The 27,113-nt window shown below is 40.9% G+C and overlaps 1 protein-coding gene across 1 annotated transcript in view; it reads right to left on the reverse strand.

Moving 5' to 3' along the window:
* LOC308292810 (protein NLRC3-like) overlaps nucleotides 1-27,113 on the reverse strand; it is a gene marked incomplete at both ends in the record, with an annotated part of 90,603 nt that overhangs the window by 2,159 nt on the left and 61,331 nt on the right. Inside the window, one exon of the mRNA XM_080735235.1 lies at nucleotides 19,838-20,016. Within this exon, the coding sequence (XP_080591361.1) occupies nucleotides 19,838-20,016 (179 nt within the window). The remainder of the gene's footprint in view (nucleotides 1-19,837; nucleotides 20,017-27,113) is intronic.

The following is a 27,113-nucleotide window of genomic DNA, read 5'->3' on the forward strand; positions in this document are numbered from 1 at the left end:
CCCGGTTCCAGACGAGGTTCCTGGAACCTCCTGGAACCTTTTTTCAGCCCTGCTCCTGAGGTAGAACTAAACTTGAGTTCTGGGAACCTATGGGCGGGGCTAGCAGCGCTCCTGCTCTTGATTGGTTGAGCGGAGACTACACAACACAGAGGAGAACTGGGAGAAATCCCAAATCTCTCACAACACAACACCGTCATTTTTAAAATCCTATTCCGAGTCCGACAGACAGAAACACACAAACAGTATGGACGCGACGCCAGTCTACACTTCTACATTCATTCGCACGACTCGCAAGGCAGCCCGCAGACGAGCTCAGGACATGACTGTTTCCTTGTGTCACTACACAGTGTGTGTGCGCGCGCGTGCGAGAGAGAGACGCTGTTTGCATTGCATCGCATTGCATTAATTATTTAATAATCTTTACGAGTGTGATGTGCGCTCACTCCGTTCAATGAAAATAGGACTAAAATAAAGGGATTGCAAAGCTCAACGTGGACCACGCGGTGGAAACAGCGGCTCGCGCTGTCGTGTACACACACTGTGGACACACACGCACGCACACACACGGGAATAAGGAGGTGCTTCTCCCTAGAGCACAGGCAGCGTACCGAGCAAACGCTCAGTACAGTTATAATAGCAGCTTGTTTGAACGTTCTATTGTTCTATATTTTTTAAGGCTGGGACTTTAACTGATTAATTGCGATTAATTAATTACAGAAAATTAACGCGATTAAAAAAATTAACTCATTTTAATCGCACTTAGTTTTTGCACCACAGAACCTTCAGTTTCGGGCATACCGATCATAGCGATGCACCAACCAAGAAGAGACAACAAACGCTAAGGGAGAAGTAGCCAATCAGAGCGCTTTGCTTGGCCCAGTGGATGCGAAATTTAGATTTAAAAAAGTCACTTGTTGATTCACTCGTACAACAAGATGTGTTTTACTTGAAAAAAATGCTTCTCAGGTCAAATATCGATGTGCGATTAAAATGCGATTAATTGCGATTAATTAATCACAGAGCCTGTAATTAATTAGATTAAAATTTTTAATCGCATCCCAGCCCTAATATTTTTTTATCCAGAAGTATTTCTTACTACAGCTGAGCTGTTATTTTAGACTTTAGATTCCCGAATGTGCTGCTGTTCAAATGACCAGCTGTTTTGTCTCAGCCAAATCAGGCTACCAGTGGAGCTTCCCAGTTGGGTCTGGTTATATGGAAACAAAAGCAGAACTTGGTTCTGGAACTTCACAGGTTCTTGAAAGTTCTTGGTTCTGGAAAGTTCTGGTTCTGGTTCTGGCTTGGCCCTGCATTGGAAATGCGCCTTATGATTCTGTTGACATAATATGGTCTGTGCCAGCTGCCTTTCTTTTATGTTCCTTTATTGAATGTGTTGAATATAATTCTGTTGACAGATATTCTGAGACAGCTGCCTTTCTGTTGTGTTTCTTGTACTCTAAAGTAATGTTGCATTCCTTGTTGGGTTTTACTTTTCTGTCATGTGTTTTATTTTGTAGTACTAGTCCTAGTATTTCCTGTCCTTGTCTAGTATTTGTTTCCTGTCTTGTCTTGTCTCGCTTCTCTATGAGTGTTGTTTCCTCCACCTGTGTCCTCTTAGCTCCCCAGCCTATCCCAGTGTTGATTGTCAGTTGTGTTCACCTGTGTCTAGTTAGTCCATGTCTATTTATATGCCCCTGTTTTTTTCAGTTCTCTGTTGGTTCGTTGCATATCGTCACGTAAGATTTGTTTGTTTCTCTACGCCTTGTTACCTGGCTTTATATTTCCCCCCTTAGTTTTCCCAGTTTAGTTTTCCCCTCAGTTCTCTGTGTTTGATGACTGCCTACTGGTATTGACCCTTGCCTGTACCTGGACTTTGATTGCTGCCTACTCCTCTTGATTTGGTGAAAATAAATACTTGAATTGAACTGTGCTGCCTCTGCCTCTCATCTTGCACTTGGGTCCTACACACTGCCTTGACTCAAACCGTGACACAGGCAGAGTCTGGGGACCATCCGGTCCTTAAAAACAACCCCACTCACACTGGGAACTAATTAAGTAACAGCAAACACAACCTTATATGGTCCTTTTCCTTCCTGTAGCAATGTGTTTCTGGAGGAAGATGTCAGACATCAAGGCAATTGATATCTGATTAGAGAGATATTAATACAAAATACTTTAAGAGATTAATCCTAGATTAAATGGCCTTTATGCTGGCGCCATCTTTTGGCCAAACTCTCCACTTGGACACAAGATGTGTCAAAATGTAATGGACAGATTGTCATGGAACTTGTTCAGTGCATTCATGCTTCCTGGGAGATTAACCATAGTAACCCTAACTAAGTGTTCCAATGACCTTGATCCTCTAGCGCCACCATCAGGTGAAAATAATGAAGAGCTGCTTGATTATGGCAAAAAAAAAGACACAGTTAAAATTGGTCAATATATTTACTCCTTGAAACCAAAGTGTTAACAAACACATGGAATGGTTTTATATCTTTCTTGTCGACCAAAAGGCTCTCTTTCCATCATCTTGGCTCAGATCAGAACTAAACATCTCACAGTCTGACTGAGATTGAGTTTGGCTTTTTAGTTTTTTTTTATGTAAAAGAATGATCTTTTCAGCCCTACTTTGATCACTCCCCTCACCCAGGTCAACAAAGGCTGCTTACAGTATGTGATCAAATACCATCTCTCATCCTCACTTGTTAGTTTGGTGATTTGGTTAACACATGACACATCAAAGTCTGTACGGCCCTACAGTAAAGGGTGGGGGTTATAATATAATTGTTGGTGAGGTGAGGTAGGCTAATTAGGAAGCTTGGTTGCAAAAACAATAAAAGCAGATTGGCTACTTTCACCTTATTCACATTATTTCCATATTCTTGACACCACTAGGTGTGAAGTAATTAAAGTCCTTGTTGAATTGCTTCATTTCAGAGCAGTGTGTGGAGTCCAGACTGCAGGTGAAGATGAACTCTCCAGACTCAGCCAGGGCCGTTTCTATTAAACAGGAGGAACCTGAAGATCAGCCACACTTCAGTAAGTTTAACCACTTGAACCCTAGCATCGCTATGCAGGGGGAACGTGCTGAAAGTAGTCCATCTACAAGCTCAAAACTTGTTGAGTATTATGTTTTTAATATTGTTTCATAACTGTTTCATGATGAAGTGAACACATTGAGACTGTGTAACAACATTACTTGTATTTAGTTTAAAAATCATTCTTAAACATGGCGTGGTGTTGACTCAAGCGGTGCCAACTAAGTCCTATGTTGCTTTTGTACTATTCACCATGGGCTGTTGAATATAGCATGTCTGTAGAAAATGGTAGAGGAGAACAGAGGAGATACAGGGCCTAAAATTCTTTGACTTTTTTTAGTTTTACAATTTTGAAAAAAAAGAAAAAAAAACATTTTTAAATTGCTCAAATAACTGATCTACAAGCTCACAACACAGATCACCAAAGGCTGCTTACAGGGGACTGCCCATAAGTCCGAAGGTTCATTAGTCCGAATTTAGTTAGGGTCAATGAGGTTAGGGTTAGGGTTGGGGTTATGGTTAGGCATAGTATTCTTAACAGATTCAGACTAATGAACCAAATACCATCTCTCATCCCCACTTGTTAGTTTGGGGATACATTTTGGATCACAGCCCAGTTTTTGTTGCCAGACCCAGGGGGTCGGCCTACATAAGGCTTTGTCGGTCTGTCGGTCTGTCGGTCGGTCGGTCGGTCCCTCTTTTCCTCAGTGTCCCTCTTTTCCTCAGTGTGCCTGTGTTTGCCTCTGACTGCTCATCTGCCCCTCCCTTCCCTTGCTCGGCTGATTGCCTTGAGTGCCGTCACCTGTACGGGACCAGCTGAGTTGAGTTGGCTGACGAGCTGCTGAGACTATAAATTCCTGTGTGTTCATGTGTTAGTTCAGTGCTGCAAAACATTTGCCCCACAGCCATACTAGTGAAAACAGCCCATCTACAAGCTCACAAACATTTCCAGCTGCTCAGCCTATAAAATCCTGTGTGTTCATGTGTTAGTTCAGTGCCATACTAGTCAAAACAGCCGATCTACAAGCTCACTACGCTTTGTTGCTGAGACTATAAAATCCTGTGTGTTCATGTGTTAGTTCAGTGCCATACTAGTGAAAACAGCTGATCTACAAGCTCACTACGCTTTGTTGCTGAGACTATAAAATCCTGTGTGTTCATGTGTTAGTTCAGTGCCATACTAGTTTTCATTGCGGGTCTGGCACAACCAGGTGACCTGGTCTAGTTGAACTACAATTGGTTGTATCCTATGCTTCCCCTGTTTTACATGAAACCCTTTGTAAAACACATGACACATCAAAGTACTGTCTATAGTAAAGGGTGGGGAGTATAATATAACTGTTGGTGAGGTGAGGTTGGCATAGAAGGAAGCATGTTTGTAGAAACATTAAAAGCAGATTGGCTACTTTCACCTTATTCACTTTCAATTCAAACTTTATTCAAGACACTCATATGGGGTCATTCATAATTCATAGAAGCAAAAAAAGAAGAAAACAAAAAAACACCAAACAAACAAAGCATAAGCAAACAAGGAGGACATAAAAGGCAGGACATTCATCCTTGTCTCTGCACATACAGGCTAGAGCTCCAGTGGCTCCATAGCTTAGATCAGGGGTTCCCAAACCTTTTGGTCTCAGGGCACCCCATAAATATCTTTTTTAATCCGAGGCACCCCTGCATTATAATTTTCACTCCCAGCACCTTATATTTATAGCAATTGTCGTTGTCGGGTGGAAACCTTGTGTATGTTCAAAACCGTTCGTTTTGTATTCATCATCTATAAATTGTACTAAACTAGTTAAAACAGCAGATCTACAAGCACACAACGTCTTGCGATGCGAGGCGTTGTGTGCTTGTAGATTGGCTGTTTTCACTAGTTTTGTGCGACAGTCTTGTATGATGAAGCAGGGCTTTGCTTTACCAAAAGACGTACACATTTGAAACATGGAGTTACGAGGTTTCTGCCCGACAGTGACGATATTTTAGTGATTATGTTGCGGGGAAAACGTTAAGATAATAGCCATTTTGGTTAGAACTGACTGAAAACTAGACCAGGTCACCTGGTTGTGCCAGACCCGCAATGAAAACTAGTATGGCACTGAACTAACACATGAACACACAGGATTTTATAGTCTCAGCAACAAAGCGTAGTGAGCTTGTAGATCGGCTGTTTTCACTAGTATGGCACGGAACTAACACATGAACACACAGGATTTTATAGTCTCAGCAACAAAGCGTAGTGAGCTTGTAGATCGGCTGTTTTGACTAGTATGGCACTGAACTAACACATGAACACACAGGATTTTATAGGCTGAGCAGCTGGAAATGTTTGTGAGCTTGTAGATGGGCTGTTTTCACTAGTATGGCTGTGGGGCAAATGTTTTGCAGCACTGAACTAACACATGAACACACAGGAATTTATAGTCTCAGCAGCTCGTCAGCCAACTCAACTCAGCTGGTCCCGTACAGGTGACGGCACTCAAGGCAATCAGCCGAGCAAGGGAAGGGAGGGGCAGATGAGCAGTCAGAGGCAAACACAGGCACACTGAGGAAAAGAGGGACCGACCGACCGACCGACAGACCGACAAAGCCTTATGTAGGCCGACCCCCTGGGTCTGGCAATAACTTTGTGTTTAAAATGATACTAAATATATTTTCAAGTGTCCAAATACATTTCAAATACTATCAAATTATCTCGCGGCACCCCTGGACTGCCGTCCTTGTTGAATTGCTTCATTTCAGAGCAGTGTGTGGAGTCCAGACTGCAGGTGAAGATGAACTCTCCAGACTCAGCCAGGGCTGTTTCTATTAAACAGGAGGAACCTGAAGATCAGCCACACTTCAGTGAGTTCAACCTCGTTTGCTGTGGTTAGTTAAAAATCAACTATACTCTCAGAGTGGACTGTTTCTCTGGTCTGGAGCTGAGGAAATGAATCGGCAGTTTAGCAAACCAAAATTGCGGCTCCTCAAATGAGCGCGGTGGGGGTGGGGGTGGGTTTTAACGAATATCCAATCCGCGCAGCACTTGAAACGATTCAAACGAAGTTCACACACCAGTGTAACAAGTGTTTCATTTGAGTCAAGTAGTCTGAAGGCACACTGGAGGAGAAAAAAACTTTGCATTGTAGAGTTTCAGTTCCAGTTGTAGTCATTTAACCCATTTAGGCCTAGGATTAATGACTACTTTAACCATTGAAAAATAGCAGATATACAAGCTCACAGCGCGGCACCGAGTGCCGCGCTGCGAGCTTGTACATCTGCTATTTTTGAAAAATCATAATTTTTCTTTGCAAGTCTTTGAATATATCTATTTAAAAGCGAACATTTGTAACTCAAATATTTGCTTCTGGGGGGTCCCTGGAACAACATATTTTGAGATGGGGGTCCGTGGCTAAATACCTGTAATTTTGGGGGTCCTTGACATGAAAAAGTTTGAGAACCACTGATTTAGAGGAAGGATTTAGAAGTCGGGCCAAAGATCGGGTCAAAGATATTCAAAGACTTGCACACATTTTCACGATTTTTCAAAAATAGCAGATCTACAAGCTCGCAGCGCGGCACTCGGTGCCGCGCTGTGAGCTTGTATATCTGCTATTTTTCTAAAGTTAAAGCATACAATAATGGTTTAAGTGTTTAAAATCGAACGCGACTCGGGCACGTTCCGGGTATTTGAGAGTTAAAAATAAAGCGGTTTATTCACGCCAAGGGAAACCAACATTCTACTATAAAACAGCTCACTGGGAGGATCAAATGAAACACCTGTATGTTGGTAGGGAGGTGGATTGAAAAGCAGAAATATTATGGATATTCATACTGATCCTGTCAACAGAGGCCTCCGTAGCTCTTCATTTACTCAATGTGTTTTAAGTGTTAACACACGTTAATATATCAACGTAACTGCAGACAGGACTGATGGATTAGGATTGTGGGCGTGTTTTTATACTTCTTGTGGCCCTACACCTTGGCACAGGAAATCTCATGATAAGTTACTCCATTTTAGGTCAACCTGACCCAGTACAGTACAGTTTTCTTTCCTGTTAACTAGAACGTTCTGGCACAATAACCAAACTCAAAACTCTATTCCATTATTCTCTAATCCAGGGGTGGGCAACCTTAGGCACGGTGCCAACATTGGCACAGGGGAGGCTGATCACCAGCACACAGGCAGAAATGTGAAAGAGGATTTTTATTTTAAAAACAAATATATATTTTTAAACGTGGTCAGTTAAATGAAGTTTAAATCATAGCAAATGACATCTTGCACAAAATGCTCCATTCATTTATCCTGTAATGTGGGATCTATTCTGAAGGAGAACATGGGAGGTTCAGGAAACACTCTTCTGAGGTCAGGATCATATTGATGATGTGTTGGACATGTGTGGAATGTGAAGCCATAGTACTTTATTGACTGACAAAAAAGGGCAGGGATTGAGAAGTGTTAGCGCAGGCCTCTGTTTCTTTTTAGTTTAGCAAATCTGGGTGATTAATGTCCAGTGCTCTATTGCACACCTGTGCCACATTACCCGGCTTGTCATCTCTCTCACTAAATCTACTTGTCATGTCGGCAGCTTTTCTCAAGGTTTCCTTCCTGCGATGTAGTGTGGAGAATACCCGATTCATCTTTAAAAATTGTCAAGTCTTGGGAATAATTTAATATCATTTAGAGAGTTTAAGTAGCCTACCTGTGGAACTGAAGAAGTTGAGTCTCCGAACAACTGAATGGCAGCAACAAGTCAATATACCTGCCAAAGATAGTGATGCAGTGATACCAAGGATTAAAAACAAAGATCCTTTCCCAGATGCCCAAATAGAGGCAGGCAAGTACAGTTAGGGGAAAACACGAGCCCATGAGTATGCCAATCTGTTGTTTATACATTTCATCTGTAAACATGAACACATTGTTATGACCAGTTAAATAAATAATAAGGTCAGTGGAAGCGTCTATCAGAAAGGAAATGTGTTAAGGCAGGGGTCTTCAACGTTTTCAGGCCAAGGACCCCTTAGTCGAAAGAGAGATGAAGCAGGGACCCCCACAACCCATAGATACATATAGTTTCATTGTTTGACGGCACAATCATAAGCATATTTTGGATTCAATTTGTGTTTTCAGATATTTAACCACTTGAACCGTCAATACTTAATAATCCTGACCTTTCACTCTGTACTTAGTCTGCTCTTTTTTCCCCTCTTACCAAACCTCTTTGCCGAAAATAGCCGATCTACAAGCTCACAACGCCTCGCAGCTTGTAGAGAAATAACCTGGTGATAACCTGGCGCTCTTAGCTCTGGTCCAAAATAAAATATATCCACCAGGCGGATATTATTTTACTATACATACTGTATGAATCAATTAACAATTTTCCGTCTGATTAACATGTTTTATCTTCTGTCCAAAAACTGTCCCTTTGTGTTTTGAATTAAACTGATACCTGTCATGGAATGAACAAATACACATTAGAAGTAGGCCTACTGTACATCTGAACTTACCAGGTGTCTCCAACAGGTGGGGTTGGTGTTGTTTAAGTGCATGGTAAAATGCTGCTTTGATGGCTGGTCCACCTGGTCGTAGCACGTTTGAATACAGTATCCTCATTTGTTCCATGCTTTTCTTCTCCACATGAATCTCTGCATAGATCTCATCATGGACCTTATTATACATGGAACTTATACTGTCATACAGTAAAAACAACTAACTGTAACCGTAAGACGCCTAAGGGTGAAAAGCACCATGTCTTGGCCATCTGGCCAGTGATGTATATCGGACCAGTTACCCATATATGGAGACCCCTGGTACCCATAGATATTCACAGATATGGGCTTCATATTGATGACATCAGGGATCTCCATATATGGGCATTTAAGGGGAAATCTCGCTCTTTCGACAAGTCACTCTTTCGACTATGAGCATCAGCAGGTTAGCTACTCGCTCGTGTCACAGTTACTGAGGTTAGGGTTTGGGTTAGGTTTAGGTTTAGGCATAGAGGTTAACATTCACCCACGTCAGCAGGGTAGCTACTCACCTGCGTTTCACCAGATTAACATTCACTTGTGTCGAAAGAATGAACCGTCCAACAGATGCTATGTCACAATATGAACACGCTCCCCTTTTTTAATACCTCTAAAATGACAAATTAAACTTTGGCCAAATTGTCAAATATTAGAGGCAGACATTTCGAAAATAGCCGATCTACATGCTCACAACGCCTCGCAGTAGATCTGCTATTTTCACAATATTTGTTACACAAAATGTAATGTCTCAATTCTTAGTGCTCATCACGGTGGGGGGGGGGGGGGGGGGGGGGGGTGGGGGGGGGGGGGGGGGGGGGGGTCTTTGACTGAAATGATAACAAAGGCAAACTAGAAAATATTGTTCCTTCGAAACAATTGTGGGCTCGCTTCAAGCCAGAAAACAATGGCTATAAAAGTACAAAAAGTGCTCTCTTTGATGTTACTGACGTCAAAGGTCCATTTTGTTCCAAAAATGTGTTGTGCAAAAGTTGACCCGCTGGTGGCGCTATAATAGGCCAATTTGAGAAGGGTGGTATCTGTTCCTTGACCTATTGGGAATGTGCTTGCAAGATTTCACGCACATTGCAAGCTGTGTTCATGATTTGAGGTGTTTTTGGCTTTGGCCACTTTATCGCTGCTTGCAGCTATATTTATTATTATTATATTTTTTTGTGTGTGTGCACTTCATAGGCATATTAGATAAAGGTCCTTAGATTGTGTGTAGAATGTTTCATGCAAATTGCTAAAAAAATCCTAACGGGTTTAAGCGTTTCACAAACTGCTCAAAATGATATAGCGCCCCCCTTTGGCCAATTGGAGTAAGATTGGTTTTAGTGATATTTGGACTAACCAAATGCCATGAACATGTTACTTTGCATGTATGATTTAGAGGCAGAATAATAATTTGCATAAAACTGCAATATTAATTGAATTATTAGAAAAGCATGTTTTAATTTAAAAAAATCTAATCTGACAGATCTTAAGATATTGGTCCAAAGTTCATGTAAAAAAAGTTTTGTGGACGTGACGCGAAAATTCCAGAATAAAAGCGGGTTTAAGCGTTTTACAAACTGCTCAAAATGGCAGAAAATCTAAGGGCGGAGCTTACTTAACAAAGACACAGATGTCTTCCGCTTGAGTCAAAGCACGCGTGTAAGCAAGTTGCATGTCTTCAAACGAAACGAGGCATGACTTATGCCCCTTTAAAGTTTGAATTTTCAAACGCTTCGTATAGCGCCCCCCTTTGGCCGATTGGAATAAAATTGGTTTCATTGATACTTTGACTAACCCTCTACATCTTTGCCAAATGCCATGAACGTGTAACTTTGCATGTATGATTTAGAGGCCGAAGAATAATTTGCATAAAACCGCAATATCGATTGAATTATTAAAAAATTATATTTCACTTTGAAAGAAATCCGTCCAAAGTTCATGTGAAAAAAGTTTCATGCGCGTAACGCAAAAATCCCAGGAGGAGATAGATTTTTTACAGTTTTTCATATAATTCAAAATTCTGGGGGATCTAAAGGTCAGAGGTTAAAAGTCAGAGCGTAAAAGTTGTTCGGCATGAGGAGACGCATACGTGTATACAGGTTTCATGGCTGTACCTCAAACAGAGCATGAGCTCTATCTGTTCAAAGTTCGCACTTTCGAAGGCTTCCTACAGCGCCACCATTTGGCCGATTGCTGTAAAAAATAATAGCACACTTCGCCACTGTAAGCTGAACACATTGATGTTTTTATTTTCATTTTCTGTCTAAGTATGTAGGAGTAGAAAGGAACTGACGTTTTGAGGAGAACTGTTGACTGACTGCTCTGGTAGATAAACTAGACCAGGTCACCTGGTTCTGCCAGACCCGCAATGAAAATCAGAATGCAAGGAAGGGGTGCAGCACTGAACTAACACATGAACACACAGGAATTTATAGTCTCAGCAGCTCGTCAGCCAACTCAACTCAGCTGGTCCCGTACAGGTGACGGCACTCAAGGCAATCAGCCGAGCAAGGGAAGGGAGGGGCAGATGCGTGTGTGTGTATGAGTGTGTGTGTGTGTGTGTGTGAGTGTGTGTGTGTGTGCGTGCGTGTGGGTGCGTGTGTGTGTGTGTGTGTATGTGTGTGTGTGTGTGTGTGTGAGTGTGTGTGTGTGTGTGTGTGTGTGTGTGTGTGTGTGTGTGGGTGTGCGTGTGCGTGTGCGTGTGCGTGTGCGTGTGTGTGTGCGTGCGTGCGTGTGTGTGTGTGTGTGTGCACACTGAGGAAAAGAGGGACCGACCGACAGACCGACCGACAAAGCCTTTTGTAGGCCGACCCTCTGGGTCTGGCAATAATGACAATATCTAAAGTGTGCTCGCCTTACAGGCGAGCCCACAACTAGGAGCTCAAAGGAGGCAGCAGAGGAGGACGGGTGTAAAAACTTTATTGCTTTGCAAAATAGTTAAAAGCCGACATGTTTTGACCACAAGGTCTTCATCAGGGCATATCAATTATTAATGACTGAAATGCTATGCCTGTAATCATACTAGGGATGGGACGATATGAACATTTCATATCACGATTATTGTGAAAAAATAAATCATGATTTACGTTATTATCGCGATAATCAAAATCCATTATCCTGGGGCAGAACATTTGCCAAAAATAGCAGATCTACAAGCTCACAATGCGCCGCATAAGACAATTGATTGGGGAAAAAAAGACTGTATCAAGTACGTATATTATAAGTACTCGTACCTTTTACCAATTATAGAGGGTTTAAGTGGTACCGGATATGCAAACTAGATCTTCACGATACGATTATCATGAGTGATTTTTATCACGATAAACGATAATATCACTTATCGTCCCACTCCTAAATCATACTAACTCCATACCAAACAAGAAATAAATACAAAAAAATGTATGTGAAAATTTAAATACTGAATAACTCAATAAATAATAATAAGAAGAATAACTTAAATGTCAAGTTTATTTTATACCTTACAGTTTGGCAGACGCTCTTAATCCAGAGCGACTGGGAAGAAGGAGACGTGTAAAAAGGACAAGTTAGTGACGTCTCAGGAAGAAGGATTTGTGACGTAGCAGCGTTCACAGCTGAGGCAGCAATGGGGACAAACAACCAAAAAGAATGAATATGGATCAATGAGATATCGATGACGCTAAAGTGACAGTAATGACAGAGCTGTGGGTGAAATGTTGGGGGAATTGGGCTGTGGGTCTGTGAGAGGAGAACTGCAGTGTAGCAGTGGGATACAGTACAGGGGGCGTGGTTAACTTCTACATGGTAAGTAAGGATGATGATGGGATATGACATGGATATAAAATATCTTACCATTATGACATTGGTCTAGTTCAGGGGTGGTCAACTTTGATGATGGTGAGGGCCACTATATTTCCACCTTCACTCCAGAGGGCCACGTTGCTATTGCCAAGTCCTACTTTGTCATTCTAGTATCTCATACAAAAGAATAAAAAATAGCAGATCTACAAACTCAAAACGTTTTGAGCTTGTAGATCGGCTATTTTTGCTTCTTTTGAAATGGAATCCTGAAATTTGTTTTGTTGTTTTTGAATTGGAATCCTGAAATGTAACATTTTGATTTAATTTCAAACGCATTTAGTTATATACTCATGTTAACTTTATGAACCTAAATACAAATACATTGGACATTAAAAAAAAAATACATTTTAGTACTACTATACTAGTCATTAGGCTACTAATATAGACTGACAGAATTAAATCAGGTCATGTTTGGAATTGTACCAGCTGAAATCAATTATAATATCAGTATTCCAGTATTTACCTGCGGGCCGCATTAAATAAAGGTGGGGGCCGCATGTGGCCCTCGGGCCGCCAGTTGCCCATGTATGGTCTGGTTCCATAGAATGCACTGACGTGGAATGAGAACTGGATTTAGTTTATGAATAAACATCATATCTTTGAATGATTGTGAGCAGAAAAAACATGTTTTCCGATCATTGTGCACAGCGTATCATTTTAATGAGGCATCTATTCTAAACAGCACAGAGTAAGGATTTCTGAATATAAGTCACCACTTAGACAACTCTTATCTATGTGTGCTTCTGTATCCATCAGTGAATAAGTTAACAGTTTGACCACTTTACACTTGGTAGTAAGCTTTGTATCGAGTGACCTGTGACCTGCTATGACCCAGGCTACTGTAGATACAGTAGCCCAGGGTTCTTCAACAGGGGGTCCGGGACCCCTAGGGGGTCCCCAGAGTTACTACAGGGGGTCCTCCAAATCTTTGTGTGATAAGAACTTTATTTTGTCTACTCTACACTAACCACTTGAATTCTAGTATCCCTATTCTGTGTGGAACATTAGCCAAGAATAGCTGATCTACAAGCTCACAACGCTTCGCGCTGCGAGGCGTTGTGAGCTTGTAGATCGGCTATTCTTCTTAAAGAAGTTTGGTGTAGAGTGAAAAGAAAAGCAGACTAAGTATTGACGGTTCAAGTCGTTCAAGTCGATTCAATGTCTAAAAATACACATTAAACCAACAACCTACACTGATGACATTGCTGTCAAACAAGTCTAAGCTATCTCTGAAATCTATGAACATGTTTAATCTGCAACACAATGTTATACAATATGTAGTGGGGGTCCCTGCTTTCTCTCTGTCCCAGATAAGTAGTGGGGGTCCCTGCTTTCTCTCTGTCCCAGATAAGGGGTCCTTGGCCTGAAAACGTTGAAGACCCCTGCAGTAGCCTACTATAGGTACGTTACGTACCATGTACATAAGCCTCGCAGCGGAAGTGGTTTACTGGTGCCACTTAAAATCTCCCATTCATTTTCCCCCTAGACTTTTACAAAAATATATATAACAATTATGTTAAGCCTCGAACCAAGCCATCCAGGATGGCAGTGAATCATGAACATGAGACCTTTGTTTCTATGAAAAGAACGTTTTGAAAATCGCTAAACAAAGGGTAGTTATTAAAACTCATATGCTGCCAAACCCGAGGAACCCGAGATTTCGCGATGTACCACCCTGCCACGCCCGAGGAACCCGAGAATTTTTGAAAAAAATAAAAAATAAAATAATTTTTTTTTGACCCCAAAACATTTAGTAGGCATGATAGCGATCGCGAAATTGCATGTTTAACCCCCATAGCAACCCCATCTTTCAAACATGGCAGCCATCTTTGTTTACATTTTAGGAAAACATAATGGCTGCTATCTCATGAATGCCTGAACGGATTTCCATTCTGATTTTTTTGTTTGAAAGCTGTGAGCAATGTGGACACACGCGGTGCATTATCTAGGCATGGGTGTGCATGATCCGTGCACTATGAATTACATGGAAGTCTATGGATACAGTTTGGCCTATGAGAGTACGAAGGTTTTGTTAAATGGCAGCAGATGAGTTAAATGTAGTATATCAAATAATGTAATATTAAAACATGTTTTCACATAGGATCAAAGGTTGTATGGTCATGATTCACTGCAATCCTGGATGGCTTGGTTCGAGGCTTAACATAATTGTTATGAATATTTTTGTAAAAGTCTATGGGGAAAATGAATGGGAGATTTTAGGTGGCACCAGTAAACCACTTCCGCTGCGATGCTCTATAGCAGGGGTTCCCAAACATTTTTGGCTCGGTTCACCCCTATAAATATTTTTTTCATCCGAGGCACCCCTACAATATTATATTCCTAATTTTCACTCCCACCTTATATTAATATACGATATTTTAGCGAGTATATGTGCGAGGAAAAAAAGATAATAGCCATTATGGTAAGAACTGACTGAAAATAAAGTTGTGGTTCAAGTTTAAAATGATACTAATGTATATATCCAAATACATTTCAAATATTATCAAATCATCTCGCGGCAGCCCTGGACTGCCATCGCGGCACCCCAGGGTGCCCCGTCACCCACTTTGAAAACCCCTGCTCTAAAGGTACATGAATGGCTACACATAGCTAAGGTGTCAGATGGTAGATAGGTACCATGTACATAAAGGAACATGAATAGCTACACATAGGTGTCAGTACAGATGGTAGATGGATATAAAATAAAGTTGTGTCTCATTTGGGCTTTCAGATGTTTATTCACCTCATTCTTGGCCCACCTACAGGGCGGCGCCACTGAGTTTTCCTCTGTGTGCTGCTTCATTCAATATGAGTCCACTTCCTCCCTAGTAGGATAGTGCAGGTGTAATGCAGGTCATCAGCAGTGTTGTCTTTTCATGAAATGGAAAAATAAATAACCTTTGTTCCAACGGATCCAACCTAGTTATTATACATGACCAATGAGATCCAACCTAGTTATTATACATGACCAATGAGCTGTGAGGATCCAACCTAGTATACATGACCAATGAGCTGTGGCCATGTTGTCATGACAACACTATGAATATTAATACACAGGAACAACGACAGACTGTCAACGATCAATTTATTAAACAATTATTACTTCTACACATGATCATACAATAACATGTGAACAATGAGAACAGCATCACATTAATATTCAATGAAAGCACAATAATGGAATGAGTGAGGAAATAATGATCTGATAATTAATCAATGAATAAACAATGATTGATTTGAGTTCATTAACAACACATTCAGCAGATGTTTGAATCCAGAGTGATTGACAACATTCTATCAAAATATATTGAACATTTCATCAACAAATAAAAACTAGACTAAAATGTCAGGGAGGGACAAGTGGAGAAGAGATCCAGTAGAACTAAAAGACAAGTCATTTTATGTTTGGTTGCACTCGGGTGTTGCTCTCTCTGAAAATAGCCGATCAACAAGTTCACAACACGTCACAGACACGCTGTGAGCTTGTAGATCAACATTCTTTTTGGACAGACAGACAGTAAGTATAAATCAGGCATTAAGATGCCATCACAGCCCTCCAAGAATTTTCATTTTCATTTTAGTCGACTAAATAAACGTTGATCTGGTCAACTAAAATGCTATGACATTTAGTCAACTAAAATGCTATGACATTTAGTCAACTAAAATGGTATGACATTTAGTCAACTAAAATGCTTTGACATTTAGTCAACTAAAATGATATGACATTTAGTCAACTAAAATGATATGACATTTAGTCAACTAAAATGGTATGACATTTAGTCAACTAAAATGCTTTGACATTTAGTCAACTAAAATGATATGACATTTAGTCAACTAAAATGATATGACATTTAGTCAACTAAAATGATATGACATTTAGTCAACTAAAATGATATGACATTTAGTCAACTAAAATGCTATGACATTTAGTCAACTAAAATGATATGACATTTAGTCAACTAAAATGCTACGACATTTAGTCAACTAAAATGCTACGACATTTAGTCAACTAAAATGATATGACATTTAGTCAACTAAAATGATATGACATTTAGTCAACTAAAATGATATGACATTTAGTCAACTAAAATGCTATGACATTTAGTCAACTAAAATGCTATGACATTTAGTCAACTAAAATGCTATGACATTTAGTCAACTAAAATGCTATGACATTTAGTCAACTAAAATGCTATGACATTTAGTCAACTAAAATGCTATGACATTTAGTCAACTAAAATGCTATGACATTTAGTCAACTAAAACTAGACAAAAACAAATAATAATAAGACAAACAGTATGATTAAAATATGACACAATAATTTGCTATCAAAATGAACACGGCTCACAATGTGTCACTTTGTGATGTAGATCTTAGCTATTAGATGGCTTGTAGATCTGTCATTTTCACCCAAGAGATCTGATGTAGAGGTGGGGGAAAAGCAGGGGACCAATTACAGAACCCTGGGGAACCCCAGTCAATAAAGTATATGGGGTTCAAGTGGTTCAGTATAAAGGTTTATATACAAGAAACAATATTGATACTGTGACAATTACATGATCACATATACACTTTATCTCTGTCTATTGTATACAAATATAAAAAATAAAATACAAATAAGATATGAGTTTATATCAACATAAGAGACACAAGTATAACACTGATATTTACATCATCATCATTGATGGACAGTATTTATGATACATATTTATAAATGTGTGGAGTGGAGGTTTGTGCACTTCTATCTGATCTAATCTAAGATCTAAAGCTCCCTGTGGTGATGACTCATTTTATACCATAGAGTTTGACATTAATATGGATTTGACCAGGGACCCCCATTTGAACATATTTGTATCAGGGATCCCCAAAAAACATTTGTATATTTAAAAGAAAGTTTAACCTTTTTTGAGCTTGTAGATCACCATATATGGTAATTAAACAGACTTTCTGTTTTTGGAAAACCCTGTTCATTCTGGACTGAGATCACCATATATGGTAATTAAACAGACTTTCTGTTTTTGGAAAAGCCTGTTCATTCTGGACTGAAATGACCATACGTGATACACACAAAGCCATTCATTGGAAGCGGTTTTCACCGCTTCAAAAATGTTACAAATTATATAAAAGAAACACAAACATTTTCCCTAAAATAGCAGATCTACAAGTTCACAGCGCGGCACTGAGTGCCGAGTCCCCGAGCTTGTAGATCTGCTATTTTTGAAAAATCGTGAACACTACTTTTTTTTTACCAGATTCTGCTAAATCAGTGGTCCTCAAACCTTTTTCATGTCAAGGACCCCCAAAATGACATGTAATTGGTCGCTGACCCCCCCCCCCCCCATCTCAAAATGTGTTGTTCCAGGGACCCCCAGAAGCAAAGTTTGCTTTTAAAAATATACAATATACATTCAAAGGTTTGCACAAATGTTCATGGTTTAAAAAAAATAGCAGATCTACAAGCTCACAGCGCGTCATTTGGTCTTTTCGTGCTGGAGTGGTGATCGGTGACTTCCATGTGTCTGGGGACCCCACAATGGTCGTGGACTGTTTACCAGGGGGTCCCCAGTAAAAACAACATTTTAACCACTTTAAGATTATCGTTTTGAGGTGGGTGGGGTCTGGCTATTAAAAAATACAGTGTTTTTGAATAGCCAACATACAAATGGATAAAGTGGTTCAAATGATTGTGATGCTATGTTAACTACTTTTCCTGGGGACCCCCTGGTACGCAGTCCACGACCCTTGTGGGGTCCCTAGACGCATGGAGGTCACCGAACACCACTCTAGCACGAAACGACCAAACGACGCGCTGTGAGCTTGTAGATCTGTATTTTTTAATAGCCAGACCCCACCCACCTCAAAACGATAATCTTAAAGTGGTTAAAATGTTGTTTTTACTGGGGACCCCCTGGTAAACAGTCCACGACCATTGTGGGGTCCCCAGACACATGGAGGTCACCGAACACCACTCTAGCACGAAAAGACCAAATGACGTGCTGTGAGCTTGTAGATCTGCTATTTTCTTTAAACCATGAACATTTGTGCAAACCTTTGAATGTATATTTTTAAAAGCAAACTTTGCTTCTGGGGGTCCCTGGAACAACACATTTTGAGATGGGGGGGGGGGGGGGGGGGGGGGGGTCAGCGACCAATTACATGTCATTTTGGGGGTCCTTGACATGAAAAAGGTTTGAGAACCACTGATTTAGCAGAATCTGGTAAAAAAAAAGTAGTGTTCACGATTTTTCAAAAATAGCAGATCTACAAGCTCGGGGACTCGGCACTCAGTGCCGCGCTGTGAACTTGTAGATCTGCTATTTTAGGGAAAATGTTTGTGTTTCTTTTATATAATTTGTAACATTTTTGAAGCGGTGAAAACCGCTTCCAATGAATGGCTTTGTGTGTATCACGCCCATATATGGTCATTTCAGTCCAGAATGAACAGGCTTTTCCAAAAACAGAAAGTCTGTTTAATTACCATATATGGTGATCTCTGTCCAGAATGAACAGGGTTTTTCAAAAACACAAAGTATGTTACCTTATGTCCATATATGGTCACTCCAGGCCAGGATGAACAGGTTTTTCCTGTCCCGTACGTGCAAAATATCAGTCCAGAATGAATAGGCTTTTTCAAAAAGCAAAATGTCGATGTCCCTCCCGGTTAGATGAATGGATACTTTGAGGATTGGTCAAGCTTCACATGATAATTTGGCCTTCAGGGTTTAAAATATGTAGTAAGCCACAAATACATTCAGAATAGAGGTTTTATCTGTCCACCGCTTCACTTCGAACCGAGGTTTGATTTTTAACTACACAAATCTTTTCTCATGGGGGTCCGGGGTCAAAGGTCAAACACATGGGGGTGTTGTCATGACAACGTCAGAGAAACACTGAAACTACAGGAGCTGTAATGTGTGATGTCACTGTGCTGCTGATTACATCATCATGATGATGTCACCGTGATGTCACCACGAGTCACTCATGCCCAAATATGGAGATCATGACGTGGTAACCATGACAACCTGCACTCACTCAAACATGTTGAGTAACCATGGCGAACTGATGTCACCCTCACATAGAGACTCTATCTCTGCTCACACAGACACACTGAGGAGGAGGAGGGACATAACCAGAACCCAGCATAGAGAGGTTCAGTAAATTTGGTGTGGAAGGAGTACAGGTGTGTGAGTGAGTCAGATGACACTGTGTAGAAGGACAGAGTCCCAGCAGGACAGTCCACAAACACTGCTACTCTGTAGAAGCCCCCCCTAGAGGCCCTGACAGGGAGGTCAGTCTTCTTATTATTGTGTCTGACCCTGTAACTGTTACCACTGTGACCATCACAGTCCAGACTCCAGGACATGTTATTGTCTCCAAGCCTACAGTCATCACCATTTCCTTTCCTGCTGATTCCTCTATAAGTCACTGCTATCCTAACATATCCACTGCACTCTACCTCCCAGTAACAGCGTCCAGTCAGACCCTCTGTACACAGAGCCTGAGACCATACATCAAACCTGTCAGGATGTTCAGGATATTGATCCTGTCCCTCACCACGTGTCACCTTCCTGTTGTTGTCAGACACTGAGAGGAGTCTGTGTGCTGTGTTTGTGTCCAGAGTGAGACGATGGAAATCTGATGAGAAAACAACACAGTAAACATTAAATACATCATTCACTGACTGACACATAAAACAACACACACACACACACACACACACACACACACACACACACACACACACACACACACACACACACACACACACACACACACACACACACACACACACACTTGAAATAAGACATGGAACCAATTTATTAATTATTTTATGCTTTAACTATTGAAAAATAGCAGATCTACAAGCTCACAGCGCGGCACCGAGTGCCGCACTGCGAGCTTGTAGGTCTGCTATTTCTTATTTTTTATGGAAGATATTTATAGAATGGGGTGAAAATATTCACACCTTTTCAGGATTTTCCAAAAAGAGCAGATCTACAAACTCGCAGCATGCCCTGAGGTTGTACGTCTGCTATTTTGACCCCTGTGGGTGAAGCGGACGGATGGGGGTCCTCACACTAGTGTGACACCCAGTGTCCAAATGATGTGCTTGTAGATCTGCTATTTTTAAATAGCCAATACAGAGCAATATGGATAAAGTGCATAAAATGTGGCGTGAACTAGTTTACTGGGGACCCCCTGGTAAGCCCCCAAGGACCCCTGTGGGGTCCCCGGACAGGTGGAAGTCGCCGCCCACTAGTCTGGCACCAAACGACCAAATGACAACCTATGAGCTTGTAGATCTGCTATTTTTAGAATAGCCAATAGAGAACAAAATGCTCAAAGTATAAAATGTGGCACAAAGTAGTTTACTGGGGACCCCCTGGTGCACAATCCGTGACCCCTGGGGGTCCGCGGACCAGGGGGGGATCCCGCCAACTAATCTGGCACCAAATGACCAAATGATGATGACCAATCATTCAGGGACGGCGGGAGGGGGGGGGCGGGGGAGGGCTCTAGCCCCCTCTAGTGGAGGCTTAGCCCCTGCTCAGCCCCCCCTCCCCACAGACCCAATTGTAATGAAAAATATTTACAGAATAAATAAATAAAAGATAATAAATATGTGAAAGAAAATGGACTTGCTTCTATGTAAAATCATACAATAAAATGTATTTTCTATAAAGATAATTCTTTGCTATGAGTCTGCATGTCACATGATCTTGCGTGCTGCTAGGGGTAGTCTTGGATTGGTTCCTGAAAATGTAACACTATTTAGTCTACTTCCTGGTGGCTGTCAAGATAACTATAAACAGTCAGTCAGTGTGTGATGCGGCTAGCAGCAGGGCTAGTCATAGTATGAGACCCCATAACTCTATGTATGAGACAGACAAAACGGCGGAGATTTTTGCAGCAGACAACCACAATATCACCGCTCACGGCGTCACGCGCATCAAATACCGAAGTGTTGAAACGGCACATCTGCAGACAGTGCGAGCCCCAGACACACACACGCTCCCAAGAATAGGAACGCTCCAAATTGTACACGAGCACATAGTAGCCTACGACGTCCTTTATTATACAGTGCTCTGCCTCCCCAGACCCCCGCACCAACATGCTAACAGTGACCACCAAATGCTTGCAACAACAGCCAGAGAACCCACATACAGTGGTTAGCAGTTAAGAGTGTCACCAGTTGGCTGCCTCAGTGGCAAACAGGTTTGGGCCCTGTTATGGCCCAAATCCGGCTGAAATCGGCTTGTGACTATGGCTTGTGTGCCACACATCTTCAACGAGCCATCAGTGTCTCTAGTACACTCTACATCATAACAGCTGGGTTTCTCACAGTGAACTAGGGTGCCCAATAACACCAGTCCAGGGTGCCTCAGAATACTTTGATAATATTTAGAATGTATCAATATTACTTCAGTTAAACCAATTCAGACCCTCTAATGCCTCATGCTTGCTTTGTAAAACACCCCTGAGTTGCACTGTACTTGAGTTATATTTATAAACCAATTCTCTTCACCAAAAATAGCCGATCTACAAGCTCTTGTAGCATCTTGTAATGAGCTTTTAAATCTGCTACTTTTGGTGAATATCCCCTTAGAATAGGGATGCTGAGGTTTAGTGATTGAATGCCAAGTTTATTTTAAATCTGTCCTAATGAAAGATTCAAGGGAGCCTCCGCACACTCAAAAGTGAGCAAAATCATGTTCTTTATTTTCAGTTATTAAAGTGCAAGCTTTTGGTCATAGACCTTCAGGCATGCAGCACCTCGATGAGCGGTGGTCCTTTCACTATTAATCTGTCCTAATGGAAGCAGATATTTTCTCAAGTTGTTGTATGTTTGTTAGGCGTATTATGGACAGTATTTGTTATTATTCCAAATAATAATAAATATGCTGTATTTGCATAAAGCAAGTATGCTATTTGTCTACTCCCATGTTGATATGAGTATTAATATCTGTTTAAGGTAGATTTAGAACAAATACAAAATATGCGATTAATTGCGATTAATCGTGCGATTAACTATGGACAATCATGCGATTAATGGGATCACATTTTTTTCGACTGACAACCCTATTATTAACAATAAACAATTTGTAACGTGTATTTTCTTTATGTGGCCCCTTAAATTAGGATCATTGAATCTCGTTTGTTGTATTAGTGTTATTCATTATTATTTGTTGCCAAAATTCATTCGCCCCTGCTCTAAAAAAGTCGGCTCCCCCATAGCCCCCCCAGTCATAATTTTCTGGAGCCGTCACTGCAATCATTAATGACCAATTAATGATGCCCTATGGGCTTGTAGATCTGTATTTTTGAATAGCCAACAGAGAAAATGCTTAAAGTATAAAATGTGGCACAAACTAGTTTACTGGGGACCCCCTGGTGCACGCGGACCAGGGGGGTATCCCCGCCAACTACTCTGGCACCAAATGACCAAATATTACCCTATGAGCTTGTAGATCTGTATTTTTGAATAGCCAATACAGAGCAATATAGCCGGGGAGCCACTGGGCCAAAATGAGAGAGGACCTGTGATGTCATGACATACTCCAAATCGTTGTTTGTCCTATTAATTTGGTCAATAAGGTACACAGAATGAGAGGCCTGCTCTGCCGGAAATCCTGCGAAAAAAAGTTTCCCATTGACTTCACTATACTGGAAAAAAAACACACCAAAAAAAGTAGCATGTGAGGGGTCAAACTAAGGGTTCTTCATGATTCTGAATCCATTGCAAGCATTTGTTTTGCATGAAAAACATTCCTTGGGCTAGATTTCAGCCTCTCAAACCTGTGAAAAGTGATGAGTCATCACTTTTCACCGTTATTTTGGTCCGTTTTCTAGCCCAAGGAATGTTTTTCATGCAAAACAAATGCTTGCAATGGATTCAGAATCATCAAGAATCTCTAGTTTGACCCCTCACATGCTACTTAAAGCATATTGTTTTTGGTGTGTTTCTTTCCTTTATATTGAAGTTGATGGAGCGAATATACAAATGGCCATAACTTTTTTTCGCAGGATTTCCGGCAGAGCAGGCCTCTCATTCTGTGGACCTTGATGACCAAATTAATAGAAAAAACAAAAATTAAAAGTATGTCATGACATCACAGGTAACATCCTATTCTTTGAGCTTTTGGGCCTGTGGCTCCCCGGCTAATATGGATAAAGTACATAAAATGTGGCGTGAACTAGTTTACTGGGGACCCCCTGGTAAGCCCCCAAGGACCCCTATGGGGTCCCCGGACGGGTGGAAGTTTCCACCCACTATTCAGGCACCCAGTGACCAAATGACGTGCTATGAACTTGTAGATCTGCTATTTTCAGAATAGCCAATAGAGAACAAAATGCTCAAAGTATAAAATGTGGCACAAAGTAGTTTACTGTGGACCCTCTGGTGCACAATCCGTGACCCCTGGGGGTCCGCGGACCAGGGGGGGATCCCCGCCAACTACTCTGGCACCAAATGACCAAATGATGATGACCAATCATTAATGACCAATTAATGATGCCCTATGGGCTTGTAGATCTGTATTTTTGAATAGTCAATAGAGAGCGATATGGTTAAAGTGCATACAATGTGGTGTGAACTAGTTTACTGGGGACCCCCTGGTAAGCCCCCAAGGACCCCTGTGGGGTCCCCGGACGGGTGGAGGTCACCGCCCTCTAGTCTGGCACCCAGTGACCAGTTTACTGGGGACCCCCTGGTGCACAATCTGTGACCCCTGGGGGTCCGCGGACCAGGGGGGGATCCCCGCCAACTACTCTGGCACCAAATGACCAAATGACGCCCTCTGAGCTTGTAGATCTGTATTTTTGAATAGCCAACAGAGAGCAATATGCATTAATACATAAAATGTTGCGTGAACTAGTTTAGTGGGGACCCCCTGGTAAGCCCCCAAGGACCCCTGTGGGGTCCCCGGACGGGTGGAGGTCGCCGCCCACTACTCTGGCACCCAGTGACCAAATAACGTGCTGTGAGCTTGTAGATCTGCTATTTTTTTAAAAGCATGAACATTTGTGCAAACCTTTGAATGGTGTATTTTTCAAAGCCAACTTTGCTTCCGGGGGTCCCTGCAACAACACATTTTGAGACGGGGTCCGCGACCAAATCAATGTAATTTTGGGGGTCCGTGACATGAAAAGGTTCGAGGACCACTAATTTAGAAGAACGGTTTGGAATGGAATCGGGTCAAAAATATTCAAAGACCTGCACAAATATTCACGATTTTTCAAAAATAGCAGATCTACAAGCTTGCAGCACGGCACCGCAAGCTTGTTAATGTGCTATTTTTCACACATGCACGCACGCACTCTCTCACACACTCTCACACGCGTATTAGTAACCTTTCTTTTAGTGTTGATTTTGTTGACTAAAACTTGTCTAAAAGACTGGGCTTTTAGATCAGCGTTTCAACCCTGTTTTCCCTTAATTTTAGATCAAGCCGAAGATAAGCATCTTTGTACTGCTTAAATGCTGGATGCAAAATATGCAGAAGCGACTTGGAGCACACTTATGGGGAAGTGAATTCAGACAAAGTCTGGCAGAGGTGTATATACAGTATACTGTCCCCTTCAGAAGGAACATTGGGCTCTCTACCCCAGCGAGAGGTCGCACGCCAAAAGACCTCTTGCACCAATCTGACAGAGAGAGAGCCCCCAGGATTAACAATTTTAATTCTGTAAAAGAAAGTATGGAATGGAAATGATCAACCGGTTGGTGCATCTCTAACCTTTGAAAGGGTAATAAGAATTTATTCTGCTTTCTTACTATGATGATTATTATCATTATTTATAGTGTAAAAATGGAAACGATGATTTAGACTAAATTGGGAACATTGAAATGTACTTTGAATGCTTTTGCCTTTTTCTATTTCTGTAAAAGCTTTTATTTCTTTAATAAATTTACCTGCAAAATATATCATTCAAAATCTGATTTTTATAAGCATCATTATGAAATGTATAACCATAGAGATCTGCTTAAATAGGGAGTGTTGAACCTATAATCTAAGTGTGGCCTAACTTGTTGGGATATTGATTCGAAGGTTTAGTTAATATTCAAAAACACCTCCTTGGATCTAATTATCCTAGATTCAAAATAACTACTCTGATAATACAACCAACAGTCAGATCCAGCAGCGAGCTACAGTTAATCTCAGGTTACAGAGGAGGACCACTGCATTGGGTCATAGGCAGAGGTTTCTGATGTTGAAATTAGGAGGGACTGAGAGATGGATGTAGTTAGATTTCAGAGCGAGTCGTTGCAAATATACGCTTAAAGTTGTCTATTGTTATTTAGACTTCTAAAACATATTGAAATGGATAGATAGATAGACGAAAACTAAATAAAATCTAAACTCTAAAACTAAAACTAAATATATTGACAATTTAGTCAAAAACTAGACTAAAATGTTAGGGAGGGACTAGTGGAGAAGAGATGCAGTAGAAATAAAATACATGTTGCTGAAAATGGCAGATCTACAAGCTCACAACACGTCACGCTGTGGTACGTTGTGAGTTTGTAGATCTGCTATATTCAGCATGCAGCCAAGCGTAAAATCAGCCATTATGATACCAAGGTCCATCAAAATACATTTTAGTCGACTAAATCAACTGAAGATTTGGTCAAATAAATCATATGATATTTAGTCGACTAAAACTAGACCAAAACTAAAACATTTCATATGACTAAAACTGAATGGAGTTTTATTCAAACCGCTATGACTAAACCTAAATAAAATCTGCTGTCAAAATCAACACTACTTTCTTCCCTGCAGTTACGATGGTTTTGTTTTAACGTGGAGTTGTGTGTTTTGGCTGGAGAACGCACACACAAGCGTGCGCGCGTGCTTGACGATCAATTATTTTTGAAATAGTATCATCAACAAGCAACTGTTTGTTTGTTTGTTTGTTTGTTTGTTTGTTTGTTTGTTTGTTTTCACTAAAAATAATTAAAATGCACCGTCACTGTCGGGTTGAAACTCTAAACATTTAAAATAGTGAAAATAACTGATCTACAAGCTCACAACCAGGTCTGTGTCTGACGACAACACAGTAAGATCTACAAGCTCACAACCAGGTCTGTGTCTGATGACAACACAGTAAGATCTACAAGCTCACAACCAGGTCTGTGTCTGATGACATTGACAACACAGTAAGATGTCTTAAAGCCTCCAGGTTGAGAAGTGACATCAATGTGGAAAATACACACTGGGGACCCCCTAAAATAATCATATTTGAACTGGGGACCCCCACCCTGCAAGTACTTTTGTAGGCATTACATTTACAGTGGTTTGACAGAGAATAGAATATTGTGAAGCGTTGAGAGCTTGTAGATCAGATATTTTCACATTTGCCGCTTTCTTACATAATATTTGCTAATTTGGCCAATTTAGTTTTTAAAAAGTCTTAAAAGTCATTAAATTGCCACGGTGCCAACAACACATCACAATGAGTTGCAAGCTTGTAGATCTGCTATTTTTGCCTGTACTATAGCAGATGTAAAAGAACACAACTTAATCAACTTGATGTGAGCTTGCAGATTGGCTCACAACCTGTAACAATGTGACACATTGTGAGCTTGTAGATCAGCCATTTTGTTTAAATAATAGTCCATATAAAAGTTCACCACGTCATGATGTGTATTATGAGTTTGTAGATCGTCTCTTTTTATGTTTGCAATACAAAACTAACTGATCTACAAGCTCACAGCATGACACATTAGGACA

Source organism: Nannobrachium achirus (genome assembly GCF_963921795.1).
Source record: "Nannobrachium achirus genome assembly, chromosome: 10".
Classification (NCBI taxonomy): Eukaryota; Metazoa; Chordata; class Actinopteri; order Myctophiformes; family Myctophidae; genus Nannobrachium; species Nannobrachium achirus.